Raw genomic sequence first — 19126 nt, forward strand, 5'->3', positions numbered from 1 at the left:
ATGCTAGTGCCTGCTGCCCAAGTACTGTTCTCTAATACTGGGATACCATTTCTACTAAGATCTGTGGCAACCTCATTTAGAAAATTCAGCAATACATCACTTAAACTATTCCCTCTGGATAGGTACTAAGAAAAATGCACAGATAGGAAATACTACTTAATTTCTTTGCATACAACCTCCAAACCAAACCCACCTCAGGGGCAGTGACAGGGGTTCAAGCCCCAGTGGGCGCAAAGCACTTGTTGGGTGCTGGGGGCTGGTTCCCCACCTGTGCCCACAAGCCTCACGCTGTGTAGCCTCTCATTCTAGGAGACATTGCCAGCAGGGTCATACCCAGAAACACTTCCCACAGTTGACACTAGAATAAAAACTATAGACAGTGTCCTGTATTTATCCCTCTGCAGATGTTTGGACCTCCCCTGCTTTGGTTACCAGCAGCAGCTCGGTAGCAAGAGAAAACCCTGCAGGACACGGAGATGAGCAGAGAGTGTTTGCTGCCTGGTTGAAAAGCACATTTAAACCATTTCAAGGCTGGGTTCCAGATAGCACAGGTATAACACACTGGCCTGTTCACTATAAATAGCAAAGTTAGAAGCAAGCCTAAGTTTTCCTCCCAGTACTTTTTGTCAAATGACTTCCATCTGATCTCACAACCCCAAGGGTTTCTTCAAAAATCAAGAAAATACAAATGTGACCTAACCTGAAGAAGTTGTCTGAAACTTCAGAGATAGCAAACCACCACTGCTTATAAATGAATCAACTTCATGCACTCACTGGCTCTTGGAAAACAAAGCTACTATTTACTGTAATACATTAACCTCCAAAAGAGTCTGTTTGGCTGAATATTTACATGAGCAATTTTTTACGCAAATATTTCAGCATCCCGCCCAAATTATCACCCTGTGATGGGAGATGAGACACTCTATGCCAAAAACAAGCACAAATTATTCTTTCTTTCAAAACTGAAAATGCCTTATGAATATATTAAAATAATAATTCTATGAGACATAAAGCATTACTGTCATACGTAATCATTTTGATAGCACCTACAAAGTACTTGAATTTGAAGTAGAGGAGCCTACTGAAGACTTATCAGAAACAGTGATTTGCTCTAATATTCCTTTTATCCACAACTTTTGAAAGGAACACAGACCTTGTGTTTGTATTTCAGCAAAGACAAAGCTTTGCAGAAATCACACTTAGGAATTAATTCCGTCCTCCTGAGCAGCTTTTATCGGCCTCCTTTACACAAAGCATTTCGGACAAACGTTTCAATTTTTAATCTCATCTTTTCTGCGCGCCACACCACGCTCCTTCCAGGCCCACCAATCTTGTTATCTTAATGGATGACAGATAGAGTATCACTCTGACCATGCCACATTAGGCGTCCTCATTTACCGAGTGCAAGGAAAAAATGCTGAGTATAAATTATTCAGAAATCTATTGTATCAGTGTGTGTTCTCTGAGCATCCGCCACTGGCAGAGCAGACAGATTATTTTTCACTTTTAATTGTGTTGATATCTTATCTGCTGCTTTGAAAGCAGAGAGTGATACTTGAAACTGTATGTATTAAGCAGCAAATAAACCCAGTTTACTAGGTCTTTTGCTTAGAACTAAATAACCTATTTAGTCTAACTTCAACACCATGCCAAAAAAACCCACCTCATTTCACTCTCTGCTTATTTTTGTAGTATCTTCCTGGTAGTGCGTCAAAATCAGACACATCAGTACAGAGCAGCAGTGCTCTGTATTAACTACTTCAGTAATATTTTGAATGCCATTATGCCACTGTTTATCTGGATACAAAGGAGGTCATTAAGGATGAGCCCTCAAGATGATGTAAGTATTTAAACTTCTGAAGTCTTACTGAATTGTTAGCATGAGCTGCTACCCTTACATATTTGATAGGAAATCTATGCAATCCCCTCTCCTTCACTGTCCAGTTGATTTTGGCAAGTCAATTTAGAGTTCAAGTGATGCACATCACATCGAGAGAGATGGATCATTTGATCCCAACAACATCTTAAAAATATTTTGCCCGCAGATGCAGTGGGCTTACAAGTTGAAAACTTGCACTGCAAGCCAGGGACAGGGTAATCAGCAGAGAAGGGCTATTGGCGAGCTCAATCTGTTTGAACAGCCTGCTCGGTTCATCTTTGATTACCTCCAAATACAGGCAGCCAACTATGACTCCTGCAGATTTAGAGGCCATTCTTTGGTAAATCTGCAAAATAAGCGTCTGAGTGAAGTGTATTGCTACTCTATGTTAAAAGAAACAAAGGAGTACGAAGGACTTCCCTATAGTACAGCTTATCAGTATAAACTCTGACTGAGCTCTGAAGAGAAAGAGAAAAACAACTAACAGAAAAGAAAATTAATCCCACACCATACCTGAAACCTCTGTCATTAGCTGTATTCTGAAATACCGGGTGTACAACTAGGTACCTTTTTTTACAAAACAGATCTGTTTGTGATGCATAGCCCCTTTTCATTCTATTTATTTTAGCCATTCAAGTTATCCTCGCTAAACCCTGTAAAATATATGTAAGGACCCCATTCCTGATCTCTTGAGCATCAACAGAGACATTTAAGGTCTCACTCACTATTGAGATCTGCATAAAATTACTTTGCTCTGTGTCCATGGAATTGCCCAGTTACGTTTGTGAACTGATTGCGGTTTGCAATATTTTTATTGCAGGTGACAGCAGTCAAGAAACAAAAAACCTTTTTTTGCAAATCCTAGTAGGATCAGTGGTCAGTTTAGGGCAGAGTGACACGATTTTTACTTGTGAACCAGGAATCCTTGTTCTGAAAGGCTTTGGTAGCATGCAATTCCACAACTGAAGTTGCATAGAAAGGCTTATAGAATCCTGCTCTCTTGAGCATCAACAGAGACATTTAAGGTCTCACTCACTATTGAGATCTGCATAAAATTACTTTGCTCTGTGTCCATGGAATTGCCCAGTTACGTTTGTGAACTGATTGCGGTTTGCAATATTTTTATTGCAGGTGACAGCAGTCAAGAAACAAAAAACCTTTTTTTGCAAATCCTAGTAGGATCAGTGGTCAGTTTAGGGCAGAGTGACACGATTTTTACTTGTGAACCAGGAATCCTTGTTCTGAAAGGCTTTGGTAGCATGCAATTCCACAACTGAAGTTGCATAGAAAGGCTTATAGAACACTTAAAAGCCTCAGCATATGCTGTTAAGGGACTCTGTATAGTACAAAAGACACTGTAAAATGGCTGCAGCCAGAACATGAGACCTCACAAGCAATGAAAGCTGCCAAAGCTGCTATCTAAAAGGAAGCTAAAATAAGCGTATTCCCAGTTGCACAGCACTTTTCCGGGATGTCTGCGCTATCACGCTTTGGAAGTCACAGCTTGCAGAATAAACAAATTAATTGTCTGACATTGTGGCTGGAAACCACTGCCGGCACAAAATGGAAGCAGCTACAACAATAAGGAGAGGAAGGCTCGCTGCCAGGAAGCAGGGAAATTGCGCTGATGATGTATGTCAGGGCAGGACAGGCAGATCTTTGCAAAAACAAATGAATAAACATTGTTAAATGTCAATAGCTTGTAGCAAGCACCTAGAGATGCCAAGCGCCCAGCAGCAGAGCAGCTGGGCATCAGCCTGCCCTGGGATGTGAGCTGGGTTTGTCCATCTTTGCGGAATTTCCAGCAGAAACTCTCAGCTCAGCATCCACATTTCATCTCATCTAGCCATTTATTCTGTACACGAAGAGTAGCTGTAACCTTCCATGGCTGAAGAAAATTTGCCATTGAAACCAGGGTGGTGTGGGTTTTTTTGGTGTGTTTTGTTGCTGTTTTAAATGAAAGAACCAAAAACACTTCATAAAAATAAGAAGGTGTTACCCCTTGTCTCTCATAGGGGAATACAGACCTGTGGACCTAAGAGCAACCTGCTAAGGGGAAAAAAAAAAGGCCAATTCTCTTTTAATTATTTTTACATAAATGGAAAAGCTTAAGGGCTTTCTTAAAAGAAGAAAAAAAGCCCAGATGACAGGGACAGGCAGATAAGGAATGTGCCACCCCTCCCCAGACTACCAAAATGGGGAGGCTTATCGGCAACTGCAAGAAATTCCCTAGCAAAGACAGGGCAGGTCACACTTTATAAATCCTTCAAAGGTGAAAAAAGTCTTGTGGGGTGCAAAAAGCAAGAAAAAACCAATGGTTCTGGTGACAGAGTTTGAAGGAAATTATTCATTGGGCTACTAATGCCAATTAACTGTAAGCTACTGGTGAGGCTGGATACGAACCCCATTTTTCATGGTGTCCCACACCAACACATTTTCTGATTGTACAAACCAAGGCCTGATGTGAAAAACATGCCTAAACTGTTGAAACATTGATTTTTTTAATATATATTTTTTTCTGGGGACTTTGAAACACTTCCTCTGGCCAACTGGAAGACAGGCAGCTACCGAGGAAATGAGGAAGATGCATTCATTTGGCTGCAAATCTGCAGCAACCAAATTTCTCCAGTGAAGGTACCACAGTTTCCCCAACACTACACATGGATTTCTCCACAATTTCGATTTTCACTGAACTCCTGACCTTTTTAGCAAACATGTCAAATTCTCCAGACAGAACAGTCATCACCTTGAAACAATATGTGAGGGAAAAGAACGGATGAGATTTTCTGCTTCTCCACTTCAGTAATTTAAACAGAGAGGAAGACACTTGTATGCACTTCCATCTGCTTTCTTCAAATAAAAAAAAAAAAAAAAGGAGATGAAATGTATACAATTAAAAAGTTACAGTTAACTTCCTCTCTGCAATGTCTGTAGGATGATTTTTGGCCTGCTAGGAAACTCCAGATGGGAAGAGTAATGAATATAATTTAATATGAATAAAAGGAGATCAAAGAAATGCTTTTCTGAGTTGCAATGCACTGAGTTATTTCACACAGTTTAATGGAGAACTCAGGAATGAATTATTGCATTTTGCTATTTTCTTATATTTTTGTTTATGCAAATCAATTTCCTTTAACCTAATTAGTGGAAGACCAGACCTATAACCCAATAAAACCATAAAATGTCACAAGGACAGCCCATACAACTGGCTAGCACTTATCCAAAAGGCTCTGTGTTGTTCACTGCTCATCGTTTTTTTCTTCTCTTCCCCTCCAGTGCCTCAGGATTTATACCACCAATTAAGACAATAATGAGTGCCCCAGGTTGACCTCCCAGGAGCAAGAATTAATTAAGCGCAGTATTTCTTCGTAAAGAATGACACTTTTCCAAACCATTTACGTAGCTGCTCTCTTGCATGGAAGCAAAGTATCAGGGAAGACTTTCCAAATTGTTATCCCCCACATTTTTTGTTTACAGCCTTAATTTGAGTCTCCAGTTTTATGCACTGGGTTTTTGGGTAGATAGAGCAGGGGGACCATCCTCCAAGGACTGTATCACAATTTTACTACACATACACGGGACTTTTTTTCACAGAGCTACAAAGGAAAGACATTAAGCAACAGCTACTCTAACAAAGTAGTAAACCTCCTAGTAAAAAACAAACAAAAAAATCCCCACCAGGCTATACTCATGTGGTGACATGCAGATTCCTGCAGCAGGCAGGACAAGGAAAAGACTCATGTTAGCTATGCAATCACTAACCTGCAATTACTTGCAGGAGTCTCTCAAATTATCCTCTCCATTTAGCTGCTGGCAGAGATGGAAACACATGAAGAGGAAAGGGCAGGCTCAAACACAATCCTACATGGGAGAAAGAAGGTATGTGCATGCTTCAAGGAAATTCCCTGCACAGGCAGGCTCTGCATACTCCTCCCCTCCCAGCCTTCACCACGAAGGCTCACAGAGTTCCCACACATGTTTGGCTCCACAGTTATTTACCAGAAAAGACATGGGGACTCTCATTAATTGTCAGGCAATATAAAAATCCCTGCATTTCTGCAGCATCTGAAATTTACAGAGGCGCTAGTTTCTAACCCACTATCAGCAACCAAATGTTTACAGCTCAGCTGAAGTAATAATGCAAACTATGCCACAGATATTTATATATGTCTGCAAGCCGGCTGATGCACAATTACCCCTGCTCAAGCTGAGAGGTTCGCACAGTTTGTGTGCACAGCCAGCTGCATCCCCCCCAGCCCACCCCACAGCGCCAATGCAACACCCCAGCCTCTGCTCAGCTGGCTGCCTGTGCATTCTGGACCTGCACCCACTTGCCAGGATGGCCAGCAAAGAGTTTGGTCTGGCTATGCCATGACACAAATTCAAGATCCCAGTTTCTCTTCTCTTTGTCCGACCTGGGAGGAGTTTTAAAATGTACCCTGTCCACAGTGGAGAGGTTTCTGAGGGGGGATGAAGTGACATACAAAAACAATGCAGAAAGCAAACAAAAAATATTCAGAAAAAATACCATGGACATAAACATGCCAAAATAAACTAGATGTCTTGAACATTATGCTTCCTGGTACGCTTTTCAGGCATCTGAATGGCTCATCAACATGTTTATTATCTCCTCACAATTGTTTTTTTTTGCTCTTAGTTTTGACAATTGATCTCTGAACAAATCTCTTGAAATCTATCAAGTAATACCTTGTATTCACTACTTCATGCTATGCTTTCATTATTCCACATTCAGCAACAAAGAAATTGCTAACACAGAACTACCCACTACAACCTTACAAAATGTAGAGTTTCGTGAAACTCAGATACCTGGAGACTAGAAAACAGAGTTCAAGTAAACACCCAGAAATATTTTAAGTCTGGCTCTCCAGTACTGGCAGTAGTCAAGGAAAATTACCTTTCCACACTGCAGCTGAAACTCATTATGGAAGGTGACAGCAGAGGGTTGAGTTGGAGCTGGACCAGCTTGGCAAAACCACCATTTTTAAGAGTGAGATGGTGGCCATACCCTTCTGACCAGTTCCTGTACACAATCAAAGCACACACAGTCAGAATGATCTTGACAACATGGGAAAAAAGTCTCAGAAGGTGGATGAAATGCAGTTTGTGCCAGTGCAAGGGATTAGCAACTGCACAAACAGAGGCAAAGGAATCAACTCAGTAGTTACTCCAAGCAATAAGGATTATTCAGGTAAAGCTACTCAGACATATGTATCTCATTGCAAAAACCAACACAAATCATGCTGACATGTTGAAATAGCATCACAGCTTACAGGACAAATGCAGCACTGCCTCCATCTTGCCCAGTGTTGGGCACCACTGCTCTCCCTTCCCCCAGCCATAGGGAAGCAAGGGGGAGTCCAGCACTGGGCAACTTTCATGATGAGAAAACACGACCTTTCAGAGAAGAGTGAATGAACTGGGGCTGATTAATCTAACACAGGAAAATCTTAGCAAGATGTTTTCCTGTTCTCTCCCTCCCCTGCCAGACTTTAATCAATGGCCAGATTCAAGTGCAGAGCTCATGTAATCACAAGACGATCATTCTTTCAGTTTACGAAAATCACATGGACTTGGGAAAAGATAAGAGATCTTTTTAGTTAGCTCATCCATTTGGCTCTTGGGTGCTGTGCTTGCATGTCTCTTGTTCACTTAACACTCCTTTATTCTCTCCTTTCAAAAAAAATGTAGTTTTCACTTTTGTTTCTGTACATGGCAGCAGTTGCTGGTCATCACTATGAATAAATGTGGACTGGTAAAGGTAATGATTTCCATATATTTATCTTAGGTGTCCATGGTTCCAAAGCAAGCCAAGCACCCCGGAGACAGGAAGGACCTCTTCCCTGTTGAGAAGATTCATCTGGAGAGCAGCCAGCTGGGACACTCATGGGAGGAGTGAACAGTAGCCCATCAGAGTGGCTGCACCACAGCCATAAATCTCTGCTTTCCCTGGTGAGCGCCTGGGAGGAGGGAGAGAGAACGGGCTGCAGCTGACAGTAATGGGTCCCATTAAATTGTCACTTTCAAAGAAACTCTGAGACGGGAACAAACTTGCTCCGTAAGCATTTGACCAGTCTCCCTGCCACCAGGCAACAGCTGACCCTGCTCATGGGCTGCTGGCTCTCCCCTCCCACGCTGAAAGGGTCCCCAGCAGTCACTGAGGTTTGCTATAGCTGGACTCAAATCTCTGGCTGCCTTTACAGCCAACTTAATCTACATTTTTTGGCACTACTTGTGACTGCCATCTCACCTTGTAATTTATGTATCCGTTATTCTAGACAGGGATCCAGAAACAATACACCTTTTTCCCTTTAAATGTAGGTATTATGACACAGGTTTTATTGCACAGTAACTTTTCCCACTAAAATAAATTAAATGAGAAATTTTAAGCATGGCCATGTGAAAACATAAGGGACTTAATACACAATAATACCTTTCTACTTCTCAGCTGTCTCCTGAATTAAGCTGTGGAAATTGTGAGGACTCCTGCATATTATCAAAAGGAAGAACAATTTATGAGTAGGGACCCTGAGTATTTGGCAGACCAGGTCTAATAGCATACCAGTTACCATACTAATATATCAAAACTAACAATTACAGAATTGAATGCATGGCTTCTTTAACACTACAAGAAGCTTTTATATGTGGACTGCTCAGGCTTTACAGAAATCACACCTAGCGGTGTCTGCTGTATATGGAAAGTTCCTCTGAAATAATCAGAATAAAATAGGAAAAGGACTCAACACATATGTCCTTTACATGGAACTCAAGAAACAAGATAACCATACTGAAAGACTATAGCAGAATCCAACTGCAAAGAAGTAAAGATAGGCACATGGGTAGATCCTTAACATCAGCAGTTTCTCATTTTTTGAATAGCTACTCAAAAATGGAAAAGTTTATTTTACAAGGCATTTGTTTGTTTTACGGGGGAAGAAAAAGAAGAATGCATACAATAAACAAGTTGAAGAAATAATCTGTAAAGCTGACTCTGTTGGAAATACCAGATCTTGGAAAATTACATCCAGTTGCCTTTCCTGCTATAGCACAAGTCTGAAATTTTGTGAAGCTCTGCAAAGCTTAACAGCTCTTGGATCCATCCTGCAAATTCAATTGCACTCCATTTCCAGAAGAAGCTAACGAAAATTCCCCTTTAGGAAACTTCCTCAAGGGAACACTTCATTTGGGATTAGAAAGAACCTGTTTCCCTTAGCAGGTCAGTCAGTAAGTGGGGAGAGCAATGGAAGGTCACTTTCTGAGGCCAACCAGAGTGTTTCTGCAAATTGGGAAACCACTTAAGGACTGGGTAATGGTTTACAGTAACAGTGCAGATAATACAGGTAGGAGTATCTTTTAAAATAAACTCAAATAATTAGCAAACAAAGAATATCTGAATATCTATTTAATGTGTAGATAAACATAACTACATACTGCATAATTCCATTTTGTACCCTTATGAATCCCCTGAATGTCAGATTTGCTTCTCCAGGATGTGCCAGTAACAAAATGTTAAAGTTCTTTTAGAGAAAAATGCAAACTACAATTTAAAAAGATGCCTAAAGCAAGCAGAACAGGGACTGCAACCATCCTACCAGCAACAAAGTCAGTGCTCAGCCAGAACCACACTCAAAAAACTATTCTATTCTCCTGTTTCTTCCAGGAAAAAAACACACACTTTGTGGTACAGTCCAGCAAGCTAGCCTAAATCTAATTTCAACAGACCAAGTAGTTATGTATCCTTCTCTATCAATGTCTTATTAAACAGTTTCTTTCTGAAAGGTTCCAGTGTTAGAAAATGAAAACTAGTTCATTGTAATTTTACACATCTGTAATTGCAGTTCAGTAAGCATAAACACATTTGGCTCAGAGTAAAACAAAAAAGGTAGGCTATTACTGTTCTGAATACTGAAAATCTCAGGGTATTTAATTTCTGAGATGTTTGCTCAGATATCCCTATTTCCTTATCTGCTGAATTACCTCTGCAAACAATACTTCTAAAGATAATATTATAAAATATTGTATTAAACCTGGTGGAAAGCAGCATTTTTTCCTACCCTGTAACATTATGTGTGTGCACAGGACAGCTTGTATTCGACACGTGGCCCTTAAACTAATGGAGAGTTATTAAACAGATTGAAAATATGAGAACAAAATGAAATGCCTTTCCCCCCCTCTCTTCTGAAGAAAATTGCAAAAGTAAAATCCATTAGAACATACATACAGGAAAATAAAAATATGCTCCACATTCACTACATGCAAACCAGGGGACTTCGCAGGAGGCAAAAGTATCAGCCTAAACCACAGCCCCACCTGCTTCTGACATCTCTGGTCAGTATGTCACAAGGTCATTTGCATAGTCATCACTTTTACATGTATATATCATTTGGTTAATTTTGTTGAAGTTGTTTCAAACCACGTGCACCTTCCTGATCTGCTGTGAATCTGCTCTCTCAGCCATCTGCTAATAAGCCATAACAGCTACGGGCAGGTGAAAGCTGGATAGAAATGTCTATTTAATAACAACAACAATAATGAAAAAAACTGTAGCTGTTATGGTCTGGTTATTGGCCAAAGACCCTAAAAAGATATACATGGTCAGAAGATATGAAGACTACATCTGTATTAGGAAATACTCTTGGGAACAGTCATGGGCACTATGGCTGGCTGACATATGTTGGGAAAGCCCACATCAACATTAGTTAACTCCTTTGGCTTCCAAAAAGGGATGGCTGCATCCAAAATGACCACAGGAGAGGGCTGCATGCAGGAGGAGCATTAGCCAGTGCAGCCAGAAACCTTCCAGATACACAGCACAGCAAAGCAGCACCCCAAAATGTGGCTGGTCACTGATACACACAGTTTCACAGTCTGGTACTGCTGCTGTTCTTTTTGAGAAAGACTTCACTGATGGTGTTGGGAATTTTGCAGGAAAAGGGAGTGAGAGATTTAATCCAAATAGTTATATGCTGCTATTTGGCAGATTATGCAAAAAGAAGACAGTAGTTTCCAGTTCCTGTTTTCACAGGACATTAGCCCCTGTGCACACAAACAACTGGAGCAGTGTGGTTAGAATGTAATTTGGGATAATCTCTGCACTTCTGTAACACTGGAAACACTGCCAGAAACAAATCAAAATAATCAGTAAAAGCAATGACTCTCACAGCTTAAGATGAGCCTCTGGTCTATGACTGAGGGCAATGGGCAGGATAAGAGGAAGATCAGCTCTGGAAGTATGTGCTGTACCCCCTACAGACACTGGTGCTCTTTGTCCATCTGTGTTCCAGAAGTCCAGTGCAGGGGAGCAGTAAAGGTATAATCCCTAACTTGGGTCCAAAGAACTGGAAATCAAAGATGCCATTCAAATGCACAACATTATTTTAATTTTTATTATCTGTAAAGTTGGCAATTAATTATTTTTTTCCTTAATTTCATGTCACTCACACAACCCAGAAAAGACATTTTAACATATATGGAAATGCAATTTTTTGTCCTTGATCCCATCTATTTAATAATATTTACTTGCTCTCAGTGGACTTCCAATAAATATATGCTTCACCATCCTCAAAAAACTGAAATAAATTCTGTATTTGGTGAGTATTTTATCTTCCAAAGAGAAAATTAATTAATAACTTACTGAAACAGATATCAGTTTTTCCAAGAACATCCTGCTTTCCTTTATTTGGTTATTTTGAAAACTACAATCAAAGACAGCATTAAAACAATCAGTATGACACCATGAAATATATAAAAACTCCAGGTTCTCTTTACCTCCTTTAAATAAATTGCAACTCATTTAATGTCTGTCTGCATATGGCACTGCTTTCTGCAAACAAATACCTCTGAATGCTGCTACACTGCAAAGTGCTAACAGTTTAAGGTTAGATTATATTAATAGTATGCAGAAATGTATCTCAAAATATATTTTTCACCTTATAAAAAAATGATTGTTGATTTAGCTGAAACTAGGAGCAATTTTCCATGATTTGAGGAATTTTTCATAGCTGTGCATGAACGACAGCATGCATCTCTACTGCTGGCACTGTCACTTACTAATACAGCTTAAATGGAGACGAATACAGCTTGATCATTCAAGCTGATCTATATTTTTCTTTGAACTGATAGGAGCTTTTACAATTGCATTGCTGCAAACAGTATTACTTCTTTCCCTGAAAGAAATCATACCATGCACAGACTTTAAACTTTCAATTTCTTACTTTTTTTTTCAGTTGTACATGATTAAAACATGTCAGAAAAACAAAGCCAAGTAAGAATATTAGTTAGCTGGTTTTATGAAGTTTGCTTTTATTTTTTTATGTTAAATAACTGAGAAAATTGTATGTCTGCATTCTTATTTCCCAGTAAGGGGGCATAAATATAGGCTTAAATACAATTACATAATGGCTAGAAGATAACATGTGCAAGAGCAGTGTTATCAAAAAGAACTTCTGTTTAAGATCCCTTTATAATCCCAGAACTGCCTAAGAAAATACAAATCTGTCCTCACATGACGTAAGAGGCAGCACTAGAAGAAAAAGGCATTTGTCCTGAAGTACACTGTTCCATAAAGGGAACTGGGCTATGAGAATCCCTACAATATTTTAGGTTGCTCATCAACATTTCTTGCAGACCAAAGCATAATATCCTTGCCATTGAACTTCAAATCAATACTTAAATCAACCCCGGATCCACTCTTTGTCAGTAGCATTTTGTAAATCTGCTGTGGACTGATGCTGATCACAGATTCATGTCCCCACAAGACGGGAACCTCAACCCTCTCAGTCTCCAGCAGGACATAACCATAGGAGGTATCATAGAGAAAAATAACACAGCTGTACTTTGGGCACCTAAGCCAATGGCTTGTGGGGAAGGGCTGCTCCGGAGGGTGACCCAGAGTTTAGATGCTCTGAACCAGCCATCAGAGGAGCTCCTCTCTCTCCACTGACTGCAGAGAGCTCAGTTTTCAAAGTTAGGCAACTAATTTTGAGCCTGGAGTGGTAGGACTGCTTCCCACTCCATCTGTAAGCAAGTAAGATAAAGCTGCAATAAAATTACAGTTTATTTTCCAAGCTAAACATCCACATGGATCAGCAAATTTGGATAAAGCAAAAGAACTATTTAATCTCTTTTTTTATTTTTCTTCTGCCATGTACACCTTCACTTTTTTGTGGGAGTCAGGCCTACAGAATTCTAGACCTAAATGTCAGGGTTTAAATCAAAACCTATTTTGCATATTGCTTAAATCCTTTGCAATTAAAAAAAAAAAAAGTCAGGAAGGTGTCAAACAAATAGACGTATTTTCATAGTTGCAGACCTTTGAAAATATACTAAATGTGGCTACCCTTTTAATTTAATGATCCCATATTAGATGTGATTTTATATGAAAACTCTGATGGAAGGAAAGCTATTCTTCCTTTATGATAAAAGCCGACCTGGGATCACTCAGTACTGAAGTAGATTTATTCACAATTTTGTCCGTTAGCATCAACAACAGGCAGAGAGGCACCATTCAGACAAAACTGCTGGACCATAAACCTACTATCCTATATGCTGCACTGTCTTCTCTCCTGAAACTGCTCTAGGCATCTTTGCTGCCCACCAAATTGAAGCTAGGATTCCAGGCAGGATTGCCAGCTGAGGAATGCTGTCTTTTAAATGCCCAGAACAAGGGACAAGGCTTTCAGAGACAGCTGAAGCTGCCAGAACACCAGCTTCTCCTCCTTGCCCACACAATGATGGCATTGTGTGGGGAATCCAGCCTACTACACTCAGTCTCCCTTTCTGCAAACCCAGCTACAATGACAAGTCAAGTCAGGACCAAAGAGCTGAGCTTTTGGTGACAGCCAGCTCTATACCCACTTCTACCAGCTTCTACCAAGTCACTCATTTTGTATGGAATTTGTTTGCGTGCGATCTTGCAATACCTAGAGATTGGAGATAAAAAAAAATACATATATTAAAAAAATTATTTCAAAGGTTTTTAACTGAGGCCATGGAATACACGACTGGATTCCAAAACCCAGCCCTGAAAAGCCGTACAGTTTACAAAATGGAAAAGTTGCAAAGAAGCTGAATATCGTCCATCTATTGTGATTTACACATAAAAAGACAGCTGGAATTTTTCTTACCAAAAAGAAATGCATGGTGAAGATCAGCTTGGTTTTGAGATTCTAATGTGTACAACAAACCTACTGACAGGCTATGATGCACATAAGCCTTTTGCAGCGTAACACCCACAAAGAAAGCAGAAAGATGAGATATTTATTTAAACCAGTTTAAAACACAAAAAATCCTGATTGATAAATCTGACTGACCAAATTGATAAAAAAGCTCAGGATATAAACCTTCTGAAAGATTTGAGATTTCAAATATGGAAGGCAAGAAGTCAGGTAATCTAAATCTACAATCACTAATAAAATTTTCAGAATGAATGTACTAAAATTAGAAAACAAGATAGCTTAAAATTATTTAGACAGCTCCTAAACTTTCACTGTGGTTCCTAAGTATGTATCACAAAATATTCTAGCCCCTAAAAACCTTAAAAGACTAATATATCAAAACAAGTCACAGAACAGTCTTTCTAATAGGGCACAGTACTGAAGACTATGGTAATCATAGAATCATAGAATCTTAGGGGTTGGAAGGGACCTCAAAAGATCATCTATTCCAATCCCCCCTGCAAGAGCAGGGTCACCTAGAGTACTTCACACAGGAACGTGTCCAGGTGGGTTTTGAATGTCTCTAGTGAAGGAGACTCCACAACCCCCCTGGGCAGCCTGTATAAGGCGGGAAGATCACTTCAGAAGTGGCCCTTAGAATACCAAGAAAGTGTTTGACAAAGGAGGTTAGAAGGCTGTTCCAAGGTATCTGAAAGAATAAAGTACAAGGATGACAACAAGTAGAAGAAGGGAATAATCTAGTCACCAACTGGAAAAAACACAGCAATGGTTTGGCAATGAAAGCAGCTGAAGGCAGATTCTGGAGGAAAAAGGACAACAAACTGTGTGAATTACAGTGCTGCTGATCAGAAATTATGTCATCATGGAACGACATCTGAAAAAGCTGGATGCCAAGAGGTTACAGTTGGTGATGTGACAAACAGAGAGGATGGAAATTCCTGTCTTCATGAACTCTGTGTCTAAGGTAGCAGTGAGGTGAGCAAGAGGGCGCACCAGGGAAAGATGGCAGGGGAGGAAGTCGGATATGGATTTCCAACTTTGGAAATCATCCATGGGTGGATGACAATTTAGGGGGGATAAGATTTCCAGTGCAGCTCTCCAAGGGCTCATGGATGGAAAGCTCTCCATTAGGAATACACTCTTTATGAACAGAATACTGACATGACCTTCCCCTTTGCTCTACCATAAATTAGATCAGTAGGTGATGCTTTTGAGACAGAAAAGAAACAAACTGAACCTCAGGGAACAGCATCATGAAGTGGATAAAGAGCCATTTAAGGAGACACTAAATAAACAGTAAACAAAGTAGAAGGAGAATCTAAAGAACCCCGAAAAACAGGAAAAAGAAAGCCTGCTGAATCAAAGCCAATCATCAACCCAAACCCTGGAGGACAGAAAGCTGTCCCTAGGTGGAGACTGCTAATGATCACTGTGATGGCAGCTTCACTGGAGCTCAAAGCAGACAGGCAAAGGAGAAAGAAACAGAGGGAGAATGAGAAGAAAATCGAAGGAGAGCAAGCACAGAAAAACAAAAGGAGTGTGGCCCTAATTAGATAAATATGATATGAGCAAAGTTTTCCATTTGTGTTTCCCTTGAGAAACAAGACTGCCAGGATTTTGAAGGGAAAGGTAAATGAGTCAGAAAGAAAAAAGGAAAATACTTGAGAAAACATCCCAGACCAGAGGGAGGTGCAATGCAGAAAGAAAAATGAGTGAATTTAAGATTTAACAGAACAGAGATTGCAAATCAGGTGAAAAAAGAAATGTTGGCAACCAGGTCAGAGGAAAAAAGGAGAAAAAGATACTTAATACTCGATTCAGTTGGAATATAATACTCAAGACTTCTTATGGAATTAACTTTGTGTAATCTAACTGTCCCCAAAAGTGAGATTGCCTTTACCGATCCAGGCAGCTTTTGAACATGTTGGTCAGCTTCAGTGAAACTCCGAATCTCAAAGAAAACAAAGTTCTTTGAAATTGCATGATGTGTGTTCAGTTAAAAGAGAAATAAATCAAGTTTCCTAACTAGACAAAAGGCTGTAACATGAATTCTCCCTTATTATTGCACCCTGATTCACCAAAGTACCAGCATGTAACTCCAGCTCCATACGGAGCAGAAGCCTTCAGTGAAAGAGGCTCTCTAATAAACCAGGGTTAACTGACTGAAAGGCAGAGATCCACAGGAGACAAGGCTTCCCCAGGGGCAGTACTCAGTTCTCAGTGTTTATTTAAACTTGCAAAGGAACTGGCTGAATTTTTGTATGAAGGAGGCTGAAGACAAAGAGAAGCATGAAGAATTAACTGATAATGGGAACCAAGGGTGAAGGCAGACTTGAGTACAGGCAGGAGTTGGGATGGTTAGAAATAAGAAGTACAAAGTGGCAGCTTTCTTACAGTACAGGACCAAGGAGCGTGTGAAAGCAAGTGTAGAGCAAAGATAAGGAAAAGAAAAATAAGCCAAACAGTCCAAAAGGGCTCAAGAGAAAAGGGTAACATTCTTCAGAGTAAGAGTAGATACTGGCAAAGCAGAGGTTTCTGAGGCCTGGTGTTGTGGTCACATACTGCTGTCATCCAGCACACCACTTCTTTTGACCTGAAAGCTCAGACAGCTTTGAAAGTTTGAAAGTTGTTGAACAGCAAGAACTGTCCACCAAAGAGACTGCTCGTTGATCCAGTGGTCACGCAAGATTCTTTGCCAGTGGCACTCACTAAGGAAGTTGATCCAATCAGTGGAAGACACTAATAAAATCCTAGTCCAACCTGTTGTCAACTAACTCAAGTACTACCAGCCTCAAGTAGTCAAGTTTTTGCTTTGGAATCTTGTTATTTCTCATAGACTGACAAGTTTTGTAAGTAACTAATCTCCTTTTTTCTTTTTCTTAAAACAACAGCTGTTGCTAAGTGCTGAATTACCCAATCTTGCAAATTAGCAAGTAAGTGAAGATGGGGTTTTTGGTGGTGTTGAATGGCTAATACACTACAAAATGGATTTCTTAATGTATTTTGACAAGTGTGGCATTGATTTAATTATCTATGAACATGTTTTGCAGTATGCCAATAAAAGCCCTCCAGTATATTGTTGCATTTTTTTCAAACATAATGAAGTCTTAGGGACATGTGACCTTTCTGCCACTATCTGCTATTACGTCTGTGCTTAGAGGTAACATACAGGTAAGCAAATGACACCACCATTTATGCATTAGCATCTGAGTATGATGAAATTTCCTCTTTAATGAAATTAGCTACAGCATGTTCTTACCATAATTCTTCCTAACAGGCACTTGTGACAGCTAAAAGAAAAAAATACAGACACAATATCCAAGGAAAATCTCAACAGAGGAAAGAGATTCTAAAACTGAGGAGAGCTTAAATAATTACTTTCAATACTTCATTATCTATGGCTATAACATGTGGGAGAAAGCAGAGTTTAATCCTATAGTTTCCTGTATAATGGCACAAACTCAGGACCATATTTTATGTCCCTACAAAAGGCCAGTAGCATGGTAGAAGTTTCAAGTTCAAATGAATGCCTAACTGCACAGTACTGAAAAATATTCTAATGTTCCATACAAATAAACCAGCAAAATATCTTTTATTAATTTTATTTATATGGATGTAGCACTTGTCATATTTTCATAATGCATTAGAATTGTCACTGTACTAAGCAGTAATTTGATGGATTAAAACGATAGGTTTTTTGTTTAATCATTAAAATAAGAACATTGTATTAGGTTACCATAGCAAATAAAGTTAACTATGACAGCATCTGTCCTATGGGGTTTTTTTTATTATTATTATTTATTTTTTTAGCATTTTTTGCATTACCTTCTTCCTTACACACATACCATTCCCTGCATGCACACCTCTAATTATTGCCATACACACATGGTTTAGCTGACACTGCTTCTCTGATGTGTGTCTAGTCTCTAGACATCCTCTACTTTAGAACAGCAGATCGTATTACCACATCCTATGGATGGTCAATTCATGCTCTGACAATCACGGCGCTGGAACGCCACTAGCAGATGTGCCAGTACTGTAGCCTGCCAAATTAAATTTTGCAAATACCAACCTGCTAATCCTCAAATTCCCAATTTGATTTGAGATTAGTTAGATAGTTAGAGACTATGCAAAAAATTTCCAGATGCTCAGATCCTTTTCCCAGATTCCATCCTCTGGATATACAGAGGTAGCAGCACACAAGAAAAAAAAGAGGCTGAGAGCAGACAATGACCGTGTGAGTCCTCAGGGTATACCTGATCTACAGATGGACAGTGAAGAATCTCAAAGCATCTTCAATTTATTATTTAAATATCTGTGTTTCTAGGATCACATTTCCATGTCAGTCAATACTTATGGAAGTCTGTAAAAGACATTATTTGGCAGAAGTTATGAAGGGAAATTATTCATGGCACAATGGTAATTCACTTAGCTTTACATACGAATCAGAACTAATTCACACAAGAAAGGTACAGGCTTCTTTGGAGACAATCAAGTCACACCAAACTGCATTGCTTTGCTCCTCTCTAAAAGGAAACACACTCCTATCAAAGGAAAAGGAGATGGTGGCACTCACCTTACATCCCTCACAAGCACTGACACCATAGTGATATCCAGATGACTTGTCTTGACAGACAAAACAGGGCTTGTAAACTCGAGGAGGTGGAAGTGGTGAAGGAGGGCTCGGAACAAGTTCCTCAGAACTGGTGCTCTGAGTTTCAACTGCTACAAAAGAAAAAAGAATGATTAATGAGTTTTAAACAACTGATTATTTACTGTATTGTAACTATCAAACTGGATCATATCTGTCTTTGTATAATAAACATTATTTTGTCTTTGCTAGCAAAATTTAAGGAGAACTCTAATATAAGGCAAATAATGACAGGACTACATGCTACAGCCTCAAAAGTGTATTTTAAAGTACCCGATCATGTCTCATGATCCAGCTACTCAGCACCATAAAAGCTTAATCTCATTTCAGATACAGGGCTTCAATCTCCTACCAGGCTCCAAAAATGGACAACTTTCAGCATACTTTCTGGTTTTAGCCTGC

At 39.7% G+C, this 19126-nt stretch overlaps 1 protein-coding gene across 8 annotated transcripts in view; it reads right to left on the reverse strand.

Moving 5' to 3' along the window:
* RARB (retinoic acid receptor, beta) overlaps positions 1-19126 on the reverse strand; it is a 195177-nt gene that overhangs the window by 50095 nt on the left and 125956 nt on the right. For 6 of the 8 annotated variants that reach the window (XM_010007511.1, XM_010007513.1, XM_010007512.1 and 3 more), the window contains one exon: positions 18650-18798. In XM_010007511.1, the coding sequence (XP_010005813.1) occupies positions 18650-18798 (149 nt within the window). Of the gene's footprint in view, positions 1-18649; positions 18801-19126 lie in introns of all 8 variants that reach the window. The other 2 variants (XM_010007509.1, XM_010007510.1) reach the window with 2 other exon arrangements.

The sequence above is a fragment of the Chaetura pelagica genome, unplaced genomic scaffold (genome assembly GCF_000747805.2).
Source record: "Chaetura pelagica isolate M959 unplaced genomic scaffold, ChaPel_1.0 scaffold10, whole genome shotgun sequence".
NCBI lineage: Eukaryota > Metazoa > Chordata > Aves > Apodiformes > Apodidae > Chaetura > Chaetura pelagica.